The 23208-nt window shown below is 38.8% G+C and overlaps 3 protein-coding genes across 3 annotated transcripts; all 3 read left to right on the top strand.

Moving 5' to 3' along the window:
* Positions 1–227: 227 nt before the first annotated feature.
* prelp (proline/arginine-rich end leucine-rich repeat protein) lies at positions 228–8355 on the top strand. The gene is made up of 7 exons (XM_034218366.1): positions 228–331; positions 4456–4891; positions 4982–5167; positions 5291–5448; positions 5557–5753; positions 7478–7553; positions 7788–8355. The coding sequence occupies exons 2-7, from the start codon at positions 4460–4462 to the stop codon at positions 7876–7878; spliced, it is 1140 nt and encodes a 379-aa protein (XP_034074257.1). The 5' UTR covers positions 228–331; positions 4456–4459; the 3' UTR covers positions 7879–8355.
* A 3680-nt stretch (positions 8356–12035) lies between these two features.
* il19l (interleukin 19 like) lies at positions 12036–13538 on the top strand. The gene is made up of 5 exons (XM_034218269.1): positions 12036–12191; positions 12404–12466; positions 12615–12767; positions 12859–12921; positions 13405–13538. The coding sequence occupies exons 1-5, from the start codon at positions 12036–12038 to the stop codon at positions 13495–13497; spliced, it is 528 nt and encodes a 175-aa protein (XP_034074160.1). The 3' UTR covers positions 13498–13538.
* A 4836-nt stretch (positions 13539–18374) lies between these two features.
* On the top strand, positions 18375–20471 carry il10 (interleukin 10). The gene is given in 6 exon segments (XM_034218365.1): positions 18375–18656; positions 18782–18841; positions 19009–19173; positions 19916–19978; positions 20089–20154; positions 20156–20471. Coding segments are annotated over 6 exon segments (552 nt in total). The 5' UTR covers positions 18375–18491; the 3' UTR covers positions 20189–20471.
* Positions 20472–23208: the final 2737 nt, after the last annotated feature.

Raw genomic sequence — 23208 nt, 5'->3', positions numbered from 1 at the left:
TCAGAAACATGAACGAGCCCGCAGTCTTCCTGAAGGAATTAAGATTAAACTCCACTGGCTCTGAGTGGAGCAGAGAGGGAGAAAGAGCCACTGTGACCTTCAGAGGGGAAAAAGCCAGGAAACAAAAACCAACAGAGAGAGAAAGAAAGAGAGAGAGCGAGAGAGAGCGAGAGAGAGAGAGAGAGAGAGAGAGAGAGAGAGAGGGAGAGGGAGAGAGGGAGAGGGAGGGGAGGGTTACGGACAGAGAGAAACAGAGGAAGAGGGAGAGAGAAGCAGAGAAGAAAAGAGACAAAACTTGTGACTTGACAAAGAGGGCAGGTACCAGAGGCAGGTGAGGATTTGTATTTATTGTTTCCAACTGGGGCTGCTTTAGATCAGACATAATTATAAGATTAGTATACAGGCAGAAGTGAGTTTGGAGTGAAACGAGAGAGAGAGAAAGAGAGAGATCAGTGTGTGTGTGTGTGTGTGTGTGTGTGTGTGTGTGTGTGTGTGTGTGTGTTTGGGGGTGTGTGCGTGTGTTTCTGGACCTAGGAGGAAATCCTGGCACAGCATGCTGGTGTGTTTCTATAGAAACGCTGTGCCATACAAAGTGGTACTCTGTCCTGCAGGGAGCCGCCGCACACTTCGACTCTACTTCTGGTTTTCTCCTCTCCGGTGCACTCACCTTGATTTCAACTTTTTCAATCAGTGTGAGGACAGCTGCTGTTGCAAAGTTAGAGTTATAAAAGAGGGAAGATTACGATTATGAAAGTGCACTCTTGCTTGCTTTTACTGGTGGAGAGAAACCTTGATTTTTGCAGATCACAAGATGGATCCGCAAGATCTTTCTTATACTACTGTGCAGCAAAGTTGTAATTCAAACCATCTTGTTATTTTCTTCCTGGGTTGGCCAAAATAAAAGTGAAATATTTTGGAAATGTGGGATGGAAAAATATTCTCAGGCATGTACAATATTTTTCTAAATCCATGTCTGTGTCAAATCACTGTGTTGTTAGATGGTTGAACTTTCATCAATCTCTCTGAGAAGGTGAGGAATGTAAAAGGGAAACAAAGGATCATCTTGGAGGATTTGGTTGATATTCAACACAAAGAAACAGGAATGATAGCAACCAGTCAGGCAGGAGAACGAACAGAAGTCTGACGATTGGCTTTCTGAGCTCTAAAATGACTTTAAATTAAGTAAATTAACAGATGAAAAAATGTTTTGTGAGTGTACCTTCTAACTAATTCACCACACACCCACTGTCATACCTTTAATGTAGATCAAACCTTTGCACAGCCACTGCAGGACAGCCCCACCCACAGGAAATTATTATTTTGGCAACATTGTGATACAAATGCTCTGCATCTGCTGCTGCCACAACAGGAGGACGGAAGTTTAAAATACATAGAGAAGAACAAACGGTGTCAGAAGATCAATCTATGTTATTTGGAGAGTTTATATTTTAGTTTTTTGCTTTTCCAATATCTAAGTCCCATCTCTGTATTCAGCTGACTTGGCTCTTGTTATTCTTTTGGTCTGACTAAACAATGATGAGCGTTTTCAGATCAGGAAGGACAGTGACTGTTCTGCCAACAGAAGAAAAAAAATGAGTTGGAAATGTTGCTGTTTTTTTAATCTCCTGATACACATGGTCTTCTCATGTGTATGGAGCACTAGCGCTCTTGTTTATGGGGCTAAATGTAATGAAAAACTTGCTGAAATTAAAATGTACTACTGTTCTGTTACTAATAATAGTATTAATATATTGGTCTGAGATGTTAACAGTCAAATCAAGAACTCTTCAATTATAAGATCATTCTGAGTGACGGTTAGTCTTAATGTTGATTGGAAGTCATTTATGATGAGATACTGAATTGTACACAAGGTTTGAAATGCATTGTTGACCCCGGAAACAGAGAAAACATTCCTACCAATCGGTCCATTTAGCAGCTGTTCTGGAGCTTTTGACCGTGACACATTATCATCAGCAGATAGCGATGGGTAATTTATCAACAGTGTAATTCTACAAGTCTGTGACAAACACAAATGTAAATATGTGTTCCTGCATTTCCATGACATCTGGATTAACTTCATCTGCTGCACAGCTGTTATATAATAGAAGCTCAAGGACACAGAGGAGGATCCCAAACATGTGACAGAAATGTTGAAGGTTTTAAAGTAAATATTAAATGGCTATTAACATGTTAGGGATTCATTAATTGAGGTTATCTGTAATTGTAAATGTATGATGAGCTCTTTATCACTGTGTACTTCTCATACTGATCAGATTTGCTTATAGAGATTGTCAAATTAATGAGTGAGCCATCTCTGACTTCAAGTCTTTATTGTGCCAGAATACTGATCACGACGACAGCAGGGGAAGGAGAGCTGGTTCTGGTTTTGAGCGAGGGGCTGAGAGGCTCTGGTTGGCTGAGAGGGATTATGGCTCTGAGCCTTCATTCATATGAGATGTTTATCTAATTGGCCGACGGCTTACCGAACTGCAAAGGCATTGGAAACTGATGGTGTATTTGTTGGGAGACAAAATGTATTTAGACAGCTGTGTGCTGATTATTTACAGCAGGCTTATACTGATCGAGAACAATGCGTAAAGAAACAAATGTGTATATGCATTCCCAAAAATGGATTAAAAGCATATCGCCCACTTTCAAGGATGAATTTATTTCCAAACATCTCTAAGAGTGTCAGTATCTCGGCCTGAATATACATAGTACACACACAAGTATGATCATTTAACCAAGTCACGAAACACCTATACTGTGTGTCTTATATGTGTCTTGGATGAAAATACAAAATACAAACAAATAGATTTACCCTTTTTTAAGAATAAGGAACAATTGAATCTAAAAAGATACCATTAAAATGCATGTCAGTTCTAAACCTCTTGTAGATCAGTGTTACGACTGGAGCACACAAAAATGATAGTACCCAAATGCACGACTCCAGACAAAAGATGATTCAAAAAAGGATTTTACTTGTGGTGATAAGCAAGGCAATACAATCACTCAAGCAGAGCTAGGACTCCAAAAAATGACTTTACAAAAAACGAACTTAAATTCACAGTAGCTCAGATAACAAACTGGCTGACAAGTATCACAAGGTTCAAAACGATCTGGCACTTGGCACAGGGAACACACAGAATAAATAAACACACAAGGGACTCTACAGGTGCAAACAATAAGGGCGGGGCAGGTAATCAGGTCAGTGAATACACTGACAAGGTAGGAGTCGAACTACCTGAAATGAGGGAAGAGATAACAAAGTAAAACAGGAAATGACAGACAACAAAAAAGGGTTAGCAGACGCGGACTTGACAATATAAACTAAACAGAGAAATAATACTAACAAATCTGACGAGACACAACAATCAGCTTGTAACACTTTTGTTTTTAAAATGGTTTAAAATATCAATATTGCCTCCATCAGAATCTCATTGGGATTTAGTTTCCTTTGGACCTCTCTTGGGTTAAAGAGCCTTGACCTACCAGATCTGCAGTTCTCCCCACTGGAAAAGTCCTGACAATAGAGCCTTTATCCCAAAACCTTTCCATTCCTCTCCCTCATAAGCACTAATTTCCTGTTCCGTGTTTACCCCTCCTCTTGGATTTAATCAAATTTAACAAATCACTGCCTACTTTCTTATGGACTCTGTTTCACTTCAAAAATCCTCATTCACACATGTATTTAAACTGGAACTACATATGAATGTATGTGACTTTCGACTTTGACATTATGAAAATAACCAATGATTCAGGTCATGATTTCTTACTCAGGAAACTAGATGGTAGAAGATTGTATGAAAGCAACAAGAATACTCTCTTGTAAACAAAGACACAGAAGTCAGAAATAACGGCATTTCCTGTTATGTAAGAGTTTGAAAAAGGTGCAGTAATTCAGTCAGCAGACTGCTGATCATATTGATTTACAGTACAACAGGCTCAACTGGCTTACACTCAGTATGATGGCTAGGATCCAAAGGAAACTGCTTTATGTAACCTGTTTTTTGTCTAGATACTTGGCCGGCTCACCGCTGAAAAATATCTCAACTCAGGCTGGACAAAAATCTGTTGGACTTTGGAATGTGTTTCTTTCAACTTGCGGCAGACATTTTTAAAAATACGATCTCTAAAAAGACGAATACACAGACTTTCCTGAATACGTTTTCCGAGCCTCTAAATCTCTGCTAATCAAGGAAGCAAGCTGTGTACCCTTCAGAGGCAGCACTTCCATAGAGCTCGCACACAGAGCTCGCAATAAAAAAAGGAGCGATGAACTTGATGTAAAACGTTCTGTGTGGGTGGGATGAGCTGACCGTATTGGCAAACCAACACAACCAAAATGACGGCTTCTTTGTGTTGTGGGGTAGCTGTTTTCCATCCCTCTCAACCCATGTCACAGTACATAAAGTTGAGTCAACAAATCAACAACCTCTGTTTCGTCTTTCACAGGACGATGAAGGCCGGCACGGGACTCTTCTCTGCATTGGCTCTGTTCCTCCTTCTGGGGGCAGTGTTAACCCAGACACCTCGGCAAAAGAAGCCCACCAGGCGCCCGGGCATCACCAGGAGGCGTTCTGTCCCCAAGCCTGCTGAGCCGGCGCTGCCAGAGCCCCAGGAGCCTACAGAATTCCCCCCTGTGATCCTGGGCCCCCCCTCCATGTACATCGACTGCCCCCGAGAGTGCTCATGCTCCCCAAGCTATCCAAATGCTCTCAACTGTGAGAACCGCAACATCCGCAACATCCCTGTCATCCCACCTCAAACCCAATATCTGTACCTGCAGAACAACTTCATCTCAGAAGTGACAGCAGAGCCGTTCATCAACGCCACGGAGATCCGCTGGGTCAACCTGGCGAATAACCGCATTCATCGAATAGACAAAAATGTCAGAACGTTTCCTTGATTTAACAATTTCATGATTTAAAAACAATAAGAAACCAGCATAAAATGTGATATGTTTCTATTTCTATTCAAGGTGTTTGAGAAGGTCCCAGCACTGCTCTACCTCTATGTACAGCGTAACAACCTGAAAGAGGTCCCTGCTGGTCTCCCTGTAAGCCTCGAACAACTCCGCCTCGGTAGGAATCGCATATCTAAGATCCCTGCAGGCTCTTTCAGCCACATGGGAAACCTGACTCTGCTTGACCTGTACCACAACCAGGTAAAAACGTACTTTAATAGTACCTTTAATACAATGTTACTGCACTCTCCTGTTAAGGTTTGAGCAGGGTCAACAATGTGATTGCATTTCTGAAGCAAACATGAATGAGTTCTTCTCTTCCAGCTGAGTGACAGTGGCATGGGAAAGAACACATTTAAGGACCTGAAGGGCCTCGTGCAGCTTAATTTGGCCCACAACATCCTGAAAAAGATGCCAGCTGGCGTACCTAGTAGCCTCATACAGCTTTTCCTGGACAAGAACCGCATAGATAACGTACCAAAGCAAGTACAGTGCACATGATGTCACATGAACACACCTGCATACACATAATGCAGCATTAATGAACACTGGTTGGATGGTTTACATTGGTTATTCTCATTGTTGTTCAGGGACTACTTTGATGGATTCACCCACCTGGCATTTGTGAGGCTGAACTACAACCAGCTGAGTGATAAAGGACTTCCCAAGACTGTGTTCAACATAACCTCCCTGCTGGACCTGCAACTGTCCCACAACCAGCTTGCTTCTGTTCCTCTCTTCAACGGGCACCTGGAGCATCTGCACCTCGACCACAACAGCATCGAGAGTAAGTTATCACAGCAGCAATCTGCGCCATCTTGAAGATTTGTAAGAGGTAGCAGAAATGTGTTTTTGTTATACTGACTTTTAGATAATACATGGCAACAACACTCATCTTTACGAGACGTTTAGTAGCTGCACTGATCAATATTTGTATAACAATGGATCAAAGGGCTACCGACATGCAGTGAAAAACGCTTGTTTTAATACTCATTGTTTTGGTTTAAAGCTTTCACCCTAACATATCATCATCATTTCAAGTGGCATCAGCTGTTTTTAGTCAAATAGGATAAATGGTACCCAATGCAGGTCACTAAAATGCTGACAAAGTCTTGCTGTTGAGAACAGAAGAGCAATTATCAAGACCCAGATTTTTTTGCAGATTTTGGTGGAAAAAACCAGGTCCTGAAATAATATGACACATTTTTCATGTCACCAGAAACCCAATTCTAATGCAATTGTTATGTGTTCCTGAGATGTGTAAATAGCAGGAGAGTAAATGGCAGCAAGTGTTGTTAGATATAATCTCTTTTATTCCATGACTAAAACAATACAATGACAAAAAGGCACAACGACTTTGAACACTAACTGTGATGAGAAAAGACCGTATTGACTTAAGTTCAATATGATCTGATGACTTTAAAAAAAAAGACAGACAGAAACTAAGACTAAAATAAAAATAAAACAAATTATTAAAGATAACAATAAACATAATGACTTCACGTCAACCTTAACATTGAGTTGTTGTCAACTAAATGAAGCATAACAATAAATTAAATTAAAACTGGTAAAAAGGCAACGATTTCAAGAACATCAAGGGGGTGATGTGTGAATCTTGTGTTTACAAAATGCTCTGCTGCCCCCAAGTGGCCAATAATAAATTAAAGCAGCTTTGAGTTTGGCTTTTCAAATCGATTTCTATTAAATTGCACTGATACATGTAGAAATGTGTTTTTGCCTACCTAGCATTCTTAAAACTTTATTAGGTGATAATGTGGTTCTGTCAACGTATTTGAGTTGTTCTGCCTTCCCAGTGGCCCAATAAATATAATTTAGCTTTTACCTTGTATTTGTCTAATCCTAATGTATTTTATTAATCTGTAACCTTTCCTGTAGTTTAATCAGTATAAAGTCTGTTAGAACATGATTGATCCTAATGTTTGAGGTAAGATGAACACCAAAACCAAGATCTAATTTATAAAATGAGTCTCTAATACTGCAACTTTAAACATTTCGGCACACACTGGTTAAAGTTAATATTCCTATTTCACCAAGAAAACTACTTTTTCGGCAGCTTCCAAAGAATATTTCCCTGTTCAGAGTAAAGTTCAACAGGTTTTTGCTCACATTGCCACAAAGCTTTGCCTCAGGCTGCAGCGTCACTAACAGGTTTCGTCTTTTCCGAACTAAATCTTAATGTGAGGCGTTGCATAATTTTAGGTCATTTCTCCTTTTTTTCTTTTATGTAAGTCATTCATCTTTATTTGTTTTAATAGTGCTATAATGCATGACATTATTGTATTATTTAAGTGATTTATGCTTTTTTATTTATGTTTGTATTATGTTGTTTCTTGTTTTAAAGCCATTTGTACTTTTAAAAGTGTTGAATAAATTGTCATGATTAGATAGTGTCTAATACAAGAGAAATCCTTATATTTATTGAGCAGTTTGTCTTGTTCTTGCTAAAGGAAACATTTAAAGACTAGAAATGTATGATTATGTTTTCCGCAGGCATCAATGGCACACAGATCTGTCCATACAGCCTGGAGGCCGACCCCAGCGATCACAATATGGGGCCCAGACTAAGGTACGTCACAACTTGGCATTACACAAAAATAAAATGTTACCAGTGGCACCCTTTGAAAGGAAAAATCTAGGAACAACATAATGATGTCAGGAAATAATGAGTTTTAAAAGTCGTTTGTCACTGTGAAGCACATGCAAGGCCCGAAGCCATCCGTCCACAGTGACGAAGTTACCTTCGTCACAGTCACTGTGGCATGTTAATCACCTGTTGTTGTTGTTGTTGTTGTTGTGTCAGGTACCTGCGATTGGACGGGAATCATCTGAGCCCCCCCATCCCTCTGGATGTCATCATGTGCTTCAGACACCTCCACTCTATTGTCATTTAGGAGAACGCTGCCTTAGGGCTTCACATGAGTCACTGTGTGCAAAGGGAAGTAAAGGCAAAGCATATTCGGCAGAAAGCAGGTATAACCAACTGTGTTTATGGAAGTGGAAGAAATAAATGAAAAAGTGTAAAGCTTTGATAGATAAATGTTTTGTTTATAGAAATACAACATGGAATGAGTAAAGCCTGAAAGGGCAGGTACATTGACAGACATGCTACACAAATAGTTATGTTCACTAGCAAAATAAAGCTACCAAAAGGGTAACAAACAAAACTGCAGTGAATGTCAGAAAAAACAAAGATTAAAACACAACTACCATGTAGTTGAAACCGTCTCAAATGTTCCTGTGATTTTCAAGGTGCTCCATGTAAAAAAATATTTGTATTCCTTTTTTTCTTAGTCCCCTGTATATTATTATTCTGTATAAATAAGCTTTGTACAAATAATGGAAAATAAAAGTTTTTTTTCTTTGATCAATTGATCGTGTCTGCTTTTTAGGGATAAAGATCATCTTCCCATCCTGTATACTAGTGGAGGAACATTAACATTAAGTTAACTAGCAGTAAAAAAGTAATAAAGCTCCAACATTATCAATGATGTATATTAGGACATCAATACTTAGAACAGTGATATTAATCTGTAGAGGGCCATTCTGCTTAGAGTACTTTCCTTTTGGTTCTTTAATTATATTGTGTTGCTATTAATTATGTATTTTTACTGTAGAATGTCAAAGTAGTATGCAGGACTTTATCTTGTAACAGAAGATTTAAATACGTAAGCATTGCTACTTCGACTAAAGTATTGTACAATACATCTTCCACCAATGTGGTCCACGGAAATCTCTCCATCAGAAGAAACCAACATAACCTATGCCACAGTATCTTTGGAAAGTTAGTGATACAAAATGAGTATGTTCTTCTTAATTTTATGGTTAAGGTAAAAGCAGTGGTCGTCAAACCTGGAATAAAGCCGGTAAATACAGAGACTGCATAATTATGGCATACATAATGTTCCTTTTGTATTTAAAAATTGCTCATGTGGAAACCCTAATTGCTATAGATGCCCAATGTTTTATTCCCATTTGGGTTAATGGCCAAATGGTGCAGGACACCTACATAATTAACAAATGAATCAATAAAATATATTGAAAAGCATATTACAACTTAGTTAGATGACATTATAAGCTAAACAAAATTGTTCCCAACGTTGGGGTCATCATCCAATAAGGGGTGGTAAAATGATTACTGTACTCTACTGTACTGGAGGAGTTGTTGTTACTTAGTTCAGAGCGTAGTTCAAACATGTTTTTGTTGCTTTTTTATAACAGTAATACATTTGGACTGTGAAGAGCCACTGTGACTCAATCTGAAAGAAATGTAACATATACTTTGTTTTGAGGTAGTAAAAGTGTATCACAGAAATATCTTAGACCACTAGTTGATGTACTCAACAGCTGTTAAAGCAGTGCTGACACTTGGGACCTGGATAATTAGAAGAGTTTAAAAAAGCTTTGTGTCAACCTCTAGTGGTTAGAAAAAAGCACTAAGCATTCCTGAGCGGGGAAGAGCTGGTAGCTATTTTTAACATGTTATCATTGCTCTGACATGCACCTGTCATATGTAAACTGGAATTTGTTCACTTCCTTTTGCTATTATATTAATATATTTTCCTTGAACAGTGGTTAGTCCTGTCTTCAATTGGAGTTCCCTGCACATGATTCTTTCCAATGCAAGGAAATTGAACAGGCCTCAGATAAGCAGGTAAGCAGGTCCGGTAGGTGTTTCTGATCAGGACTTGTCTGACAGGCGTGTGCTCCTCGAGGAAAACGAGTAGAAGACACCGCACTGAAGGAGGTTAAACGTTCAGTAGCGGAACATGTATCTACATTTGAGAGCAGACATGGTGATCAGTCAGAGGTATATGAGGTCAAAAAAGCTGTTTGGTGCAAATTCCACCCATCTTGCACCCTTAATTAAAAGATGAACACATTTTAAAAGATTTTAAGATTTACCCAAATGATGCTGTGTGTACTTTTATACAGCCGAATAATTAAAAGCTGCAGAGTAATGACGACACGCGGAAATTCTGAATGGCTCATTCAATTATTGCATCACTGATGTGTTCCTCTACAATGATCACACATCAGGGAGGAGGAAATGGTTTCTTCCAAACAGGTATTGAGCCATCAGTTCCTTTAATTGCAACATCCTGTAAACCAATGTGTCTGTTTGTGTGTTCAACCTGTGCTGTACCTGCTAAAAAATCCCCCTCACTGCACTATAAGAGGAGACAGGATGGAGTCACAGAGGCACCTCACTCCCAGGACTCTTCCTCTGAGAAACACAGGTGAGTCTGAAACACAGGGTGCTGGTGATGGTGTTGGCCGAGGGTACCTGAACACCACAGGATGAAAGGATGAGAGATTGTATGCTAATACCATGTAACTTTAAGGTGTATTTCTCATGTATTTAATGTACACTGAATAGTTACATGAATGCTTTACTAAAGTGCTGAAATATTAGAAAATATTGGTATCATTTATTTGCTATCATACAACAAAAATGACAATTGTTTTCTTCTTAAATGTGTGGATTTGTGGCGTTTTTATATTTGTTATATCTTTTTTTTAACTGTAAAATCAGCATCAGACAAAACACAAAACAAGAATTATCCATCAGTTGGGTAACACTTTATATTAAGGTACACAAATTAACCATCAACTAGTTGTTAATTAACATGCATATTAGCAGTAGATTGGCTCTTTATTAGTCATTATAAAACACATATTAATGCCTTGTTCTACATGACCATATTCTACAAGTAATAAGCCATTCGTTGAGAGTTTTTCCTCAATAACCCTCTAATTAGTGCTTATTTATTGCAACTAAGGAAGTTGTTGTACATGAGTTTTGGTCTTAATATGCGCAGCTCAATATGGGCCTAATAAGGCAGTAGTACCACAAGAATAGTAATTCTCCCATAATAACACTTAACCAATATGATCTATTCTTATGTAACAAGACATGAAACTATAAGTGTTAATTGTGTCTAAATAACTCAAAATTAGGTATTTATATCTAAAAACATGTTCCCTATTTTAAAGTGAAGTCTTGTTCATAACCAATAAGCTAGTAGTTTGATTCGAATTAGGTATTTCTATCTAAGAATATGTTCCCTAAGTGAAGTCTTGTTCATAACCAATATGTATGGAGCTAATTTCCTGCCATAACTCCACAAACAAACTAAACAAGTTTTACAAATGCCTTGTGATTCACTAACAAACACAGTGTGGTTTGCAAATATAAAACACCATCTACAAACTAATGCATTTAGTTTTGCAAATCAAAAAACGTATCTATCAAACAAACACATTTTTCTAATAAATCATGTTTCAGAGACAAATTCAGCATAGGTTGTACAAAACTTTTTCTTCTCAAGTCACGGAATATTACATTTGTGAGAAAATCCTGAGCACAACCACGGCGGAATATTACTGCAAAAAGTCACGTGACTCACGTGACTTTTGGCAGTAATATTCCGTGCAGTAATATTCCGTGCTTGTGCTCAGGATTTTTTCACAAATGTACACTCCAGGGTTCATACACTTGTTCACCAATGATTTGCAATGACTTCTCCATGACTTCTCCACGACCTTTACCTAATTTTCCATGACCAAAAAAAGTACTCTTTATCAGCGGTACCACTGAAAATGATTTATTTTAACATGGAACAGGAAAGTAAGGTCTGCATATGAAACATGTTGTGCCTATCTAAAACAAATCAAATACTAGGCTTACTAGCTTCACGGTATAAAGCAATTCAAATCTCTCACCAGCAAAATACCTCGACAGTTAAATGCCATTTTACGATTCATTACTATACGATATAAGGCATTAATAAGTGTTTTATAATGTCTAATAAAGAGCCAATATACTGCTAATATGCATGTTGATTAATAACTAGTTGATGGTTAATTGGTGTACCTTAATGTAAAGTGATACCGGAAGTTGTGATGAATTTGTTTGCTGATTACTTTACTGATGTAAACATTTTGAACGGAATAATCAATTATACATGATCCCCACCAGTAATTTATCTGGAGGTGATTTTAACGAACAAAATGTCTCTGTTAGCTCCCCCTCCAGACAATCAAAATGATGAACATGCTGCTCGCCCGCTCTCTCTGCCTGCTCCTCCTGCTCAGCTGTCTGAGTGAACCCGTGGAGAGCCGGACCCTCAACCTGAACAGCTGCTCTGTCAGTGTTCACACAACCGAGCTGCGAACCCATTACACTGACATCCGATCTAATGCTGTGAGTTTAATTCTCACACACACACACACCCACTCTTAAAACCACTAGCTCAAAATGAATAATATAAATGAACAGATGCAGCTGATATATGCAGCTTTAAATGCAGAGAGGCTTTCACTTTACCTCACCAAAACCATATCAGAAATTATTTTTGATGACACCTTTAAGTGGAGAGAGATTGTCTCTTATTCTTTGTGATATTTGCATTACAGATAGAAGGAGACAGTGAGATCGGAGTAAGACTTCTGAACAAATCGCTGATGAAACAAGTTCAGGTGGGCCTTCAACCATGCAGTTCTTTCTATCCTAATTTCCGGTTTTACAAGTATTTCTCTGCCGTGAGCCACAGACTGATAAAGGCTTTAGAGACAGTATATGAGTATTAACAGCTGCTGTGATCTGAACTTTTTGTGTCTCTATCAGGATGGTCAGAAGTGCTGTTTGCTGCGTCTCGTGCTGCGTTTCTACGTGGAGAGAGTGTTCAGTAACTACGCCTCTTCTCAGCCCCAGCAGCAGCGCCACACCAGCGCTCTGGCCAACTCCTTTGTCAGCATCAGGAGAGAGATACATAAATGTGTACGTTAGCTTTTCAACAACTTCAATGATGAAATACAATAAAAGGATTGCATTCATTTAATGAATAACAATGATGCTTTGTTTTTTGCAGCACTGCCAATGTGTCGAGGACACGCAGAGAAAAATTGACACTGTGCATGCTGAGTTTATCAAGGTATGTAGTATACTGAAAATATTAAGACACTACTACTATAATATTTGAACAGTGGACTGCAGAGGTTAGACCTAAAGGCTGTGATTGGGTCTCAAATATTCTATCACTTTTAGTTAAGCTCAAGAGGTTTAAAATGTTATGGCAAGATCTTTTCATTTTTGAAAAAGATAAATGCAATATCGAGGATTTATAAGAAACTCTTTTTAACATATACAGCAGTATCCATCTCAATATGCATTTTCCTTGAAGCATGTCATGGTATACAGCAATAGGTGTGCGTGCGTGGAAAAATAAGAAAGGTTCATTTTGCTAAGATGATCACTGCAGATTAATTAATTAAATGAGTTAATACAAAATGTGATATGCCTAACCCAATGGGCTGAAAGACCCAACTCCATACAAACAAAATGTAAAATTCTATACATTAATACTTATCACTAAATCCACGGTTCTCTCTCCCCTTTCTCTCTTTCCATTGAACAGCTGGAAATAAGCCAGGCGGCGAAGAAGGCTGTGGGAGAACTGGACACTGTGCTGGACTGGATGGAGGGACTCGTCCTGAAAACACGAGCATAATCAGACAGAAGCTCAGCAAAATCCACACTGACGTCCCAGAGAGCTGATGAATCCCCACGCTAACACCAAAATGCACTTTTTTTGCCATTGTACATTTCTCTATGTTGTACTTGAATTAACTTAAAGTCTATGTCAGCCACTGAGATGTGGACCGTTTTTTTATACAATATTTATATTTTACATGAATGTAACATGAACATTAATGTATATGAATTTAAATGTATTTTGTATATAGAGCTGTTAAGGTATTGTATGTGTGCTTCTACTGTGCTGCAAGGTTATTATGCATGATTAAGAAATAATGTGCTATTTTTTCATTTTTTCATTGGTTTTATTAAGACTTCAATAAAAATATATAATCTTATCTACTGAGTTACGTTTTCTTTCAAGACAAAGACAAGATGTCTGCTCTGCATTACTATATGGATAGATAGATAGATTGATTGATTGATAGACAGATAGAAAAAAGATGGATAGAGGGATGGATGGATGGATAGATAGATAAATAGAACATTAACAGCATTAACGTGGACTGCAGAGGGTGCTAGTGAGTCAACAAAAAAGAGCACTTTTTTAAACTTCTGAAGTATTTCGAGCCAAACACTTCAGATACATGTTTTGTGTATAACTGAGAACTATAATATATTGATGAAAAAGAGTATAATAGGGGACCTTTAAATACCTCCAGTAGATCGACAAAGAGTGAATCACAATGACAGCTCTGCATTACTTCCCTCTAGTGGTAAGAGTGAACATTACTTTATCCTTTACAGGTGAGTTGATGCAACGCTGCTGCAGCATCTGCAGCATCAGCAGCAGAAGCACGGTGATTCAACTCAATGATTATATATCTCTTTCTGACCTCTTCATAGCCACTATCTTGCTTCACATCCAACCAAAAATCAATGAAACATCACTCAAATTGCATTAGGAAACAGTGTTATTTTTTTACTTTCACTAATTCAGCACTTACATGATTGAACACCATGGGAAAATGTGAGCTATCACAATGAGCAGTGCTTACATAAGTGCGGTTAACACCATTTCAAGTACATATGCAAATAGCCATGTATGCATGTGCTTACGCATTTCCACCCTACTGTGCACAATTACAGTATGGAAAATTGGGTGTCATACTTTTGGAAGCATCACACTGCAGCCAGTCGATTACATCTGATGTACTGAGAATATCCAGGTCAAACTGAATAATGGGTACTGTGGGAATTTCGAAGTTTCATCTCCTCCCAGAAAGAGGCTTGCTCAGCAGGACAGAGCTACAGTTTCGGGTTACAGCAACACATCCATCTTATGTTGCATGCTCAGCTCTATTGAAATAATACGCAACAGGGCGGAAGCTCACATTGACCCTGAGGGTGACTCAATAAGGAAGTCAAAATGAGTAAATAATTCATAGGAAATCCATGAGGGTCACTCACAAGAAATATAGATGAATCTCCAAGTTTCTTTCCCATTGCACCCGGCCCACCCACATATTAACTGTCATACAACACCCAGTTAGAAATGTGAATTTGTGCTCAGTTGGATTGGAGTCTGTGACGTTGACACATGTATCATAGTGTCATTTTATTTTTGTAGCCTTATTGTATAACTGTAAACCCTTTAGCACACTACTACTATTATTTATGTTTACATTACAATCATTGTTTGACAAAAACAAAAACAGAAACAGACTTCTGAGGGTTGAATGCTACACACACAAACAGAGTCGACCAGAGTGAAAGTGAAAGAGTAATGTGGTGAATCTATTTGGTAAAAACTGATAGATTTCCTCTAAATGCACATATACAAGTACACTATGCAGGCAGCCAATATGCACAGTAAAATAAAAGAAACGTGACGAAAACAAAACTATGTTACATCGTGAAGCTCATGTATTGTGCAAAGACTCAAAGACTCAAAGCTAAGAGGGTCATGCAAATGGCTACAATTCTTCAAAATGTATTTATTTCAAATCAATGTAGTCTGGCGTTCCACTGTGATGCATGTTCCATCAGGGGCTGAATTGACTGGATATGATATCAGCACGTTTCAGGTAATGTGCAACAGTAATTGCTGACTGCAGATTCAGATCACCGGTTAGTGACAACATCAGAAACTACGATTAGTAGGTAAGGGGCCATGACAAGATCGTCACCACACCAGACGATGTTCCTGTGACTCAGCAATCGGTAGAGTGAAATATGTAAGATAAGGTTGAATGATTCAGCTTTTGCCCCACTGATCAGAATCAGCAGTGCAACAAATATCGCTGACTCTTATATCTGGTTTGAGTGTACACTGATAATTTACTGGCTGACATGAAGCCTCCAGTGGATCAATACATTTTGTTAAGGATTACCTAAAATTGTACAATTAATTTCAGCATAATTGCCTCATTAGAAAAGCATACATTAAAATTAAAATAAAACACACACCTACTTACATTTCATAATATATTCTTATTCTTTGCAAAGCTGTTGCACCATTCAGTAAAACCCACTCATCCATCTTTCAGTTTATTATTTATTTACTCCCATTACGGGTAATGATTGGTAATACTCGAAACATTGCAGGACAAATAAACATGAAATATTTGCACTTTCATGACTCCCTAATTCTGTGAAAATGTGTTGGGCATGACGTTGGTTTTATCAGCAGTTTCTCTGGACACATCATGCTGGGTTTAATTATGAGTTGTGTACAGGGAAGAAGTGCGCTGACTAAAAGCTATACATGAGTTATGCAAAAAAATATGTTTGACTTTATCGCAGACTAGATCTCACATGCACATCATGTCATAACTGAAGGCATTAAATCACATGGCTATATGCAGAGTACACACACACACACACACACACACACACACACACACACACACACACACACACACACACACACACACACACACACACACACACACACACACGCACACACACACACACCTCACGCAACTTGACTTTTATATGTTAAATATGTCCATTTATTAGTATTGTTATATATGTATTTAAATATATAAGGTGTACTTGTTGTTTGAAAGAGGTAATTCCTTTTTAGGTGGATAGCATGACATTAAATGAAAGTTTAAATGTTCACATTTTTTACATTTTGAGCAATTTACAGAATATCGTGTAATTTAAATAAATCTAGCGATACACAAGCTAGCATTTTTCTGCAATTGTATTTGCAAGTACAATAACCACATTTTCGCAATTGTTTTTTTCGGGTGTTACTTGGATTTTGCAATTAATGGAGTTATCTGAAAATGAATTGGACAATTGTTTCCTGACCTTGTTCTTCTTTAAATCCAAAACCTTCCCCATCTCTGTTGGTTTTCAGATTGTATACATCTTTGTCACAAAAGTCTTAGCCTTTTTATTTTTCGTATTCCCTTTTGGTTTGATGCTACCATCCATTAAAAAGTAATTTAGTCTTAATGAGACTTTACCTGGCTGAATTAAGTAAAAAATATACATTTTTCCAATATATTTATTATTCATTTCTGTAAAAACACCTAATTATTGACTGCCAAGTGTATTTTTAAGGTCAATATGTAGCTTTTTGTCTTTAATAATCAAATTAATTGTTTTTCATTGTGACTTTATTATCAAACCCTCCCTCTAAATCTAGAATGAGTGTTGGGTGATTTGTCAGTATATTCTAAGCGATGGAAGAAATGTGTGCACCTGAAACGATCATGGATGTTTAAAGATAACCTTCAATACTGTTTGATAACAATTCTCGATATCGCATATCCAGCAGCCGCACAAAGAAACATGATTTGGGCAAAGATGGCGGAGGAGTGATGTTGTACAGAACCATAGGAGGATGAGGTTGAATTCTGGTTTTATGATGACAAGACAATTTTACTGTTTTTCATTCACAAGTTCTTTTATTTAGGCCTTTCAGGGACTTAAACTCGTATAATGGTTTGAGACTTTTCAACTAAAAGAAGAGAATGATCAAATGTGATGAAGCACAGTGTGATCTTTATGACCAATTCTTAACTCTATTCAAAGAACAACATTACACGGTAAATTACTTTAACTTGAACAGTGACAAATCATCGATAATTGTGTCTCATTGCTTTGCAAAACGCCAATGTTGCCCAACAGATGGAGTCAGATAAAGTGTACAGACAGCAGAAGGTTAGTTATGGATACATGGGAATTCCGTACAACAGAAAAAGTACTAAAGTAAAGGGAAACACCTCTAAGTGTCCCAAAAGGACTTCTCTATTGAGTTTATATTCTATAGTTATATTTACATATGTAAACCTCACCTCAGGGAAATAATTACATGACTTCAGGCAAAAAACTACAATGAGTGACGTCACATGACCTCACTCGTGTAGATCATAAGGCTCATCTGACGAACAGAGGGAATCCACCGCGTCATCAATTTAAGCCACAACCTAATATCATTTCCATTTGTGGGGGGATACGTTATTGTGAATACATGAAATAGTATATGATAATCTGATGCCATTTTGACCAGATTTGCTAGCACCTAAGTATCTATATTGATATATGTATATATACTGTATATAGGCCTACTATATATACACTGATGATTAAACTAATTGGAGTAAATTGAATACATATAATAATAATGCAGTTGTGTAAATTAAAATAATATTTAAAAATATAAAATGAATAAGGAAAGCAAAAATATGTGATGTCAAAATTCTCAAAATGCTTTGTCAGATTTTTTTCTTGTATCAATATATCTCATAAGGAGGAGTTGCCTATATGTGAGACTGAGAAGGATTCTAAGAAAATTTCCCTTCATGCACGTTTAATCATTTCTCTTCCAGTCAGTCTCCTCCCCTCCTATTTTGGCTATAAATTCAAACAAGAGATGAGCCCAAATATGTGCACCTTTCTCTTCAGAGCTCTTCAAAAGATTTTGCCTCACATAAGTGAGGAAGCTTGATCCAGCAGCATCTTCACTCCATCATCTCTGCCTCCAGAAGCTCCAGCAGCCTGATCCTCACCATGGCTCCTCAGTCTCTCCTGCTGTCCCTCCTGCTCCTCTGGTCCCTCCTCAGCACTGTCTGCTGCAGTCCCATGTGTAACAACCAGTGCTGTCATTTCGTGGAGGGATTTCCAGTCCGGCTAAAGAAGCTCAGAGAGGACTACTCCCAGATCAGAGACTTCTATGTGAGTAGCAGCTCAACATTTACTCTGACATTAGTGAGAGCAGCATGTAGTGCTGACGGTCTGCAGGTGATGCAGCACTCTCTCTCTCTCCTCTGTCACTGAACGCAACCTTGTTTTGTTTACAGGAAGCAAACGATGACTTGGACACAGCGCTGCTAGACCAGAGCGTCGAGGACTCTTTCAAAGTAAGTTTCAGCATTAACTCAGCATTTAATATGGTAAAGAGCCGCTGCTTCTCAAGGAAAAGCTATCATAAAATAAACCAGAGCCTACCATTTCAAGGCAAGACACGTGCACGCCAGTAAAGAGTTAAGTGGCATAACTTAACGAGGGCTTTTCCTCCCTCCTACAGAGCCCATTTGCCTGCCACGCCATGAACAGCATCCTGGACTTTTACCTGAGCACGGTGCTGCCAACGGCAATGGCGGGAGTGACCGACGACATCAAGGACTTAAAAGCTCCCATTGAGTCCATCCAGCTCATCTTCGACCAGCTCAAGAGAGATATCATCACATGTGTGAGTACCTGACTCGCACTGTTATTTCTCCTACATGACAAGGTGTTATATGCACCGAGTGCGGGCTAGGGACGCCTTTGATCCTAGTTAAAGTAGCCTATGTAGTTCGCCATGCGGAGACGACTGTTTCAAATGCTTAGTAATAAACATTTATAGGTTTTAGTTTAAGTATGAAGACCTAACATTATAACTCTAACCATAAATTATTTTATAAAATGGAAAAATGCATTTCAATTATTGCACTGTGGCTACTCAAGAGTTACATATGTACACATGGGCCATTATGGCCATTGTTGCTCTTAAAGTGCCTGTCCAAGATTCTGTTTCCATTACAAAAGCAACCAAGCTGTAATGTATTCCGGAATACATGTGATTAGCTGTCACTCAACTAGTTAAAAATGTAGTCCATGTATACAGCCAAGCAATCTAAACCATCTTCCTGGTCTGGACTAAATCCAAAAAGCTCCAGAAATATTCTCAGTGTTTTTTGACACAAGGCAAATGGCTGACCATGAAAGAAAGAGGAAGAATGGCCAAGGACAGATCATAATATAGTATTAGTCAGTCATTCCTCAACTGCAGCATCGTGCAAAGCTGTGCATCCTCACATTCTTGAAAAAGGGAAGAGAACTGAAGGCATCATCCTGACGAAAGTGCTATATTCTGTGCGTCTGTTGGAGGGAGGGGGGATGTATTCTGGACATGAGCGTCTAATGAAAGTCGATTATTTTTCCTCTTCCAGAGAAATTACTTTGCCTGCAAGAAACAGTTTGACATCAAAAACCTAAACTCGACTTACACACAGGTGAGTGTTCACTTATCAGGTTGAATTGTGAAAACACATTTCTTAAAAAGACAAAGTTCCTGTTTGTGTACCTTTCATTTTAACCAACAGAGCCATGTGTTTGTTTGCAGATGAATAGTAAAGGTCATTATAAAGCCATGGGGGAGCTGGATCTGCTGTTCAACTACATTGAGACCTATCTGGCTTCTAAACGGTACAGAAACGGAGTAGCCACTGTTTGAAGAACTGCTGACCCTAAACTTACTGTGAACTTGACAGCCATTGACCCTTGCCCATTTATTGAATGTAATATTTACAGAGATGCAGATTATCTTGTTTTTGACTTCTTCTTTTGTCCTGAGGACAAGTTTCTGTTTTAAGACCATATTGCGTCATACATTATATGAAGTTACGAACAATACTGTCTGTTATAAACTGTTATATTTATTTTTGTATTTATTATGACTGAGATTGTTTTGCATTGCAGTAGAATAAATGACTTGTTGACAATGTATTACTCTTTTGATTATTTCTTTAAAAGATAATTCAGCTGCTAATGTGCCATTTATGAGGACTGGGTAAATAGTAGAGCACTGAAAACATCACATCCTGCTGTTCTGCCGTCTATATGTGGGGAACCACTAAAATATGTAAACTCAACAGGCTGATGCACTAACCTCAAACGTGACCCATATACGTCACTTACCAGCAGCAGCCCTGCTGTGTCTTTACTTACCGTAACTGTAACTAGCCGGCCTTACTCTGAAGCCTCACCTCATGGTATATGCACCGGTGCACGCACGCACACACACACACACACACACACACACACACACACACACACACACACACACACACACACACACACACACACACACACACACACACACACACACACACACACACACACACACACACACACACACACACACACACACACACACACACACACACACACACACACACACACACACACACACACACACACACACACACACACACACACACACACACACACACACACACACACACACACACACACACACACACACACACACACACACACACACAAAAGCAATCTCACTCAGACACACAAACACACTTAGTCTAAAACAGAAGTAACACAGGGTTAAAAAGAGCAGCCCTGCATTAACAGTGTTTAGCTTTTATATGTCAGCTTCTTCACTGGGACAGAGCCAGAGGGGGTATTTTTAGGGTTTCATCTGCTGTACCACAGCGCATTCAGCCTGAGTGATAACATGCTTTCTGTGAGCAATAAATAAAACCAGCCTTAATAACATTTTAATGTATGTACGTGATACTCTAATCTCAAAATCACAAGACTCCTGACTTGACTCAGGCCTCTAAACTGAAACTACTCTAAGACATTTTATCAGCCAGTGGCTTAGTCAACGTGGGATGATCTAAATAGTATCATTCTATCAATGACAGTACTTAATGCAAAGCTATCATTCATAACAACTGTCCGATAGGGCATGACTGTTTTAATGTTACCAGTGTTAATATCCGTTTCTTTAAGGCTTGTAATGTGCTGGTTAAGATCAGGTATGATATGACTGGATGTGTCTTAACAGAGAGCAACGGTTTCAAGGCAAGGTGAGAAACAATTAAAGGGTTTTGATTAGGGATGCACGATAATTATCGGTCCGATATTAGGAATTATGACGTCATCCCGATAAACCCGATACCAGTATTAATAGCCCTGATAATATAGCCTACAATATATTTTTTTGGGTAAAAAAAAAGAAAAAATACTGCGGTGTGGCTGGATTGGGATGAGGGGCGCTTGTTTTTCACTCGGTTCCTCCCGTTTTGCCAGTACTGTTGTATTAGTTGGTTTAGGAAGAGGGGAGTTTTTCACAAATCCAGCGCTCCCTAACTCATGCCTGGCTGTGACGTAAATGGTGTGCGGCCGTGAAGCCAGGACAGTAAACAAACATGTCGTCGGTGGTATGGGCGTTGGAGCTATGTGCAACTCAAGGCATATGCTCGAACCGGAGCTGCCTGGACGCTGCAATCATGTTGACGCTGAGTGTAATGACTTTTCGTACAATGTTCCACTGTCTGGCTTCCTGCATAAAGTCAAGTGCTCGGCGCAGTTGTGGCGAAATGTCGCTCCTCTGTTTTCATTTAAACAGCTCCGTATATCCGTTAGCGCAGCTAGCTAGCACCAGATGCTAACAACAACAATGCACGTAAGGTCTCTCTCTCGCTCGCTCGAGCCACACATACACACACACACACACACACCCTCCCGGTCCTCCAGATGGCCAGTCGGTGCCTGCCGGTGAGCGTGGAAGTGTGGCCTGCCAGGAGCGGGCGACAGGAGCGGGCTGTCAGCATCAGCTTGTAGATGGTATTTTAAACTCGATGCGCTCTGAAACTACGGGGCGGCCGAGGAAAACAAATACAAATGCGTTAATCGCGTTAAAATAATTAGTGGCGTAAAACATTTTTTGTTATCGGTATCGGTCTTGAGAAGCAGGAAGTTATCGATATCGGTTTAAAAAAAAATATCGTGCATCCCTACTTTTGATACAAAAAGCTGAATCACTGTTTGGAATGTGCATGAATAAAAGACAAAATTGTTACTTTTATTATCTAAAACAGGGCTGGCCAACCAGTCAGAGGTTAAGAGCCACATTTTTTCTATGTTTCTGCAAAGAGCCACATCAAACACACAGTCACTGATACCGCTTGTTTCAGTTTTTTGTTTTCTGGAGACAAGATTTCAACCACGTCACTGATGCATCTTTGTGGCATTGGGATATATATTTTTGAAATCCTCTGGAGCAGAGAGGAGCTGTGGATTATTGTTATTGATTAATGCATCAGTGTTTCTTAGGGTCAAAAACACTAAACTCACAACTTAAAATGAAAGCGTTTAGTTTATTTAATAAAAGAGCACATGTTCAATATGAAAAGTGACAGTAGTTATAGATTATTTGGAATTTGGTGCTATATATATATTTAAAAAAAAAAATTATATATATTTTTTAAACACCTTGAATTTCAGGGGGGGGGCGCGGGGCTCCGTTGGCGGGAAACACTGGATAGTGTTTAATCAACGATAGGTTTCCCCCCCCTCAAATTGGTTCACTGCATCGCAGGTATTATTGTGATTGGCTCTTGGGCCACATCAAAATTAGACACGCTGTCATCCTCTCATACTGACACCTGACACCACACATACACAAGTAGGGAGAGCCGGGACGAAAGTAACACGGGAC

Source organism: Gymnodraco acuticeps, unplaced genomic scaffold (genome assembly GCF_902827175.1).
Source record: "Gymnodraco acuticeps unplaced genomic scaffold, fGymAcu1.1, whole genome shotgun sequence".
Classification (NCBI taxonomy): domain Eukaryota; kingdom Metazoa; phylum Chordata; class Actinopteri; order Perciformes; family Bathydraconidae; genus Gymnodraco; species Gymnodraco acuticeps.
This window is presented reverse-complemented; position numbering and strand designations above follow the sequence as displayed.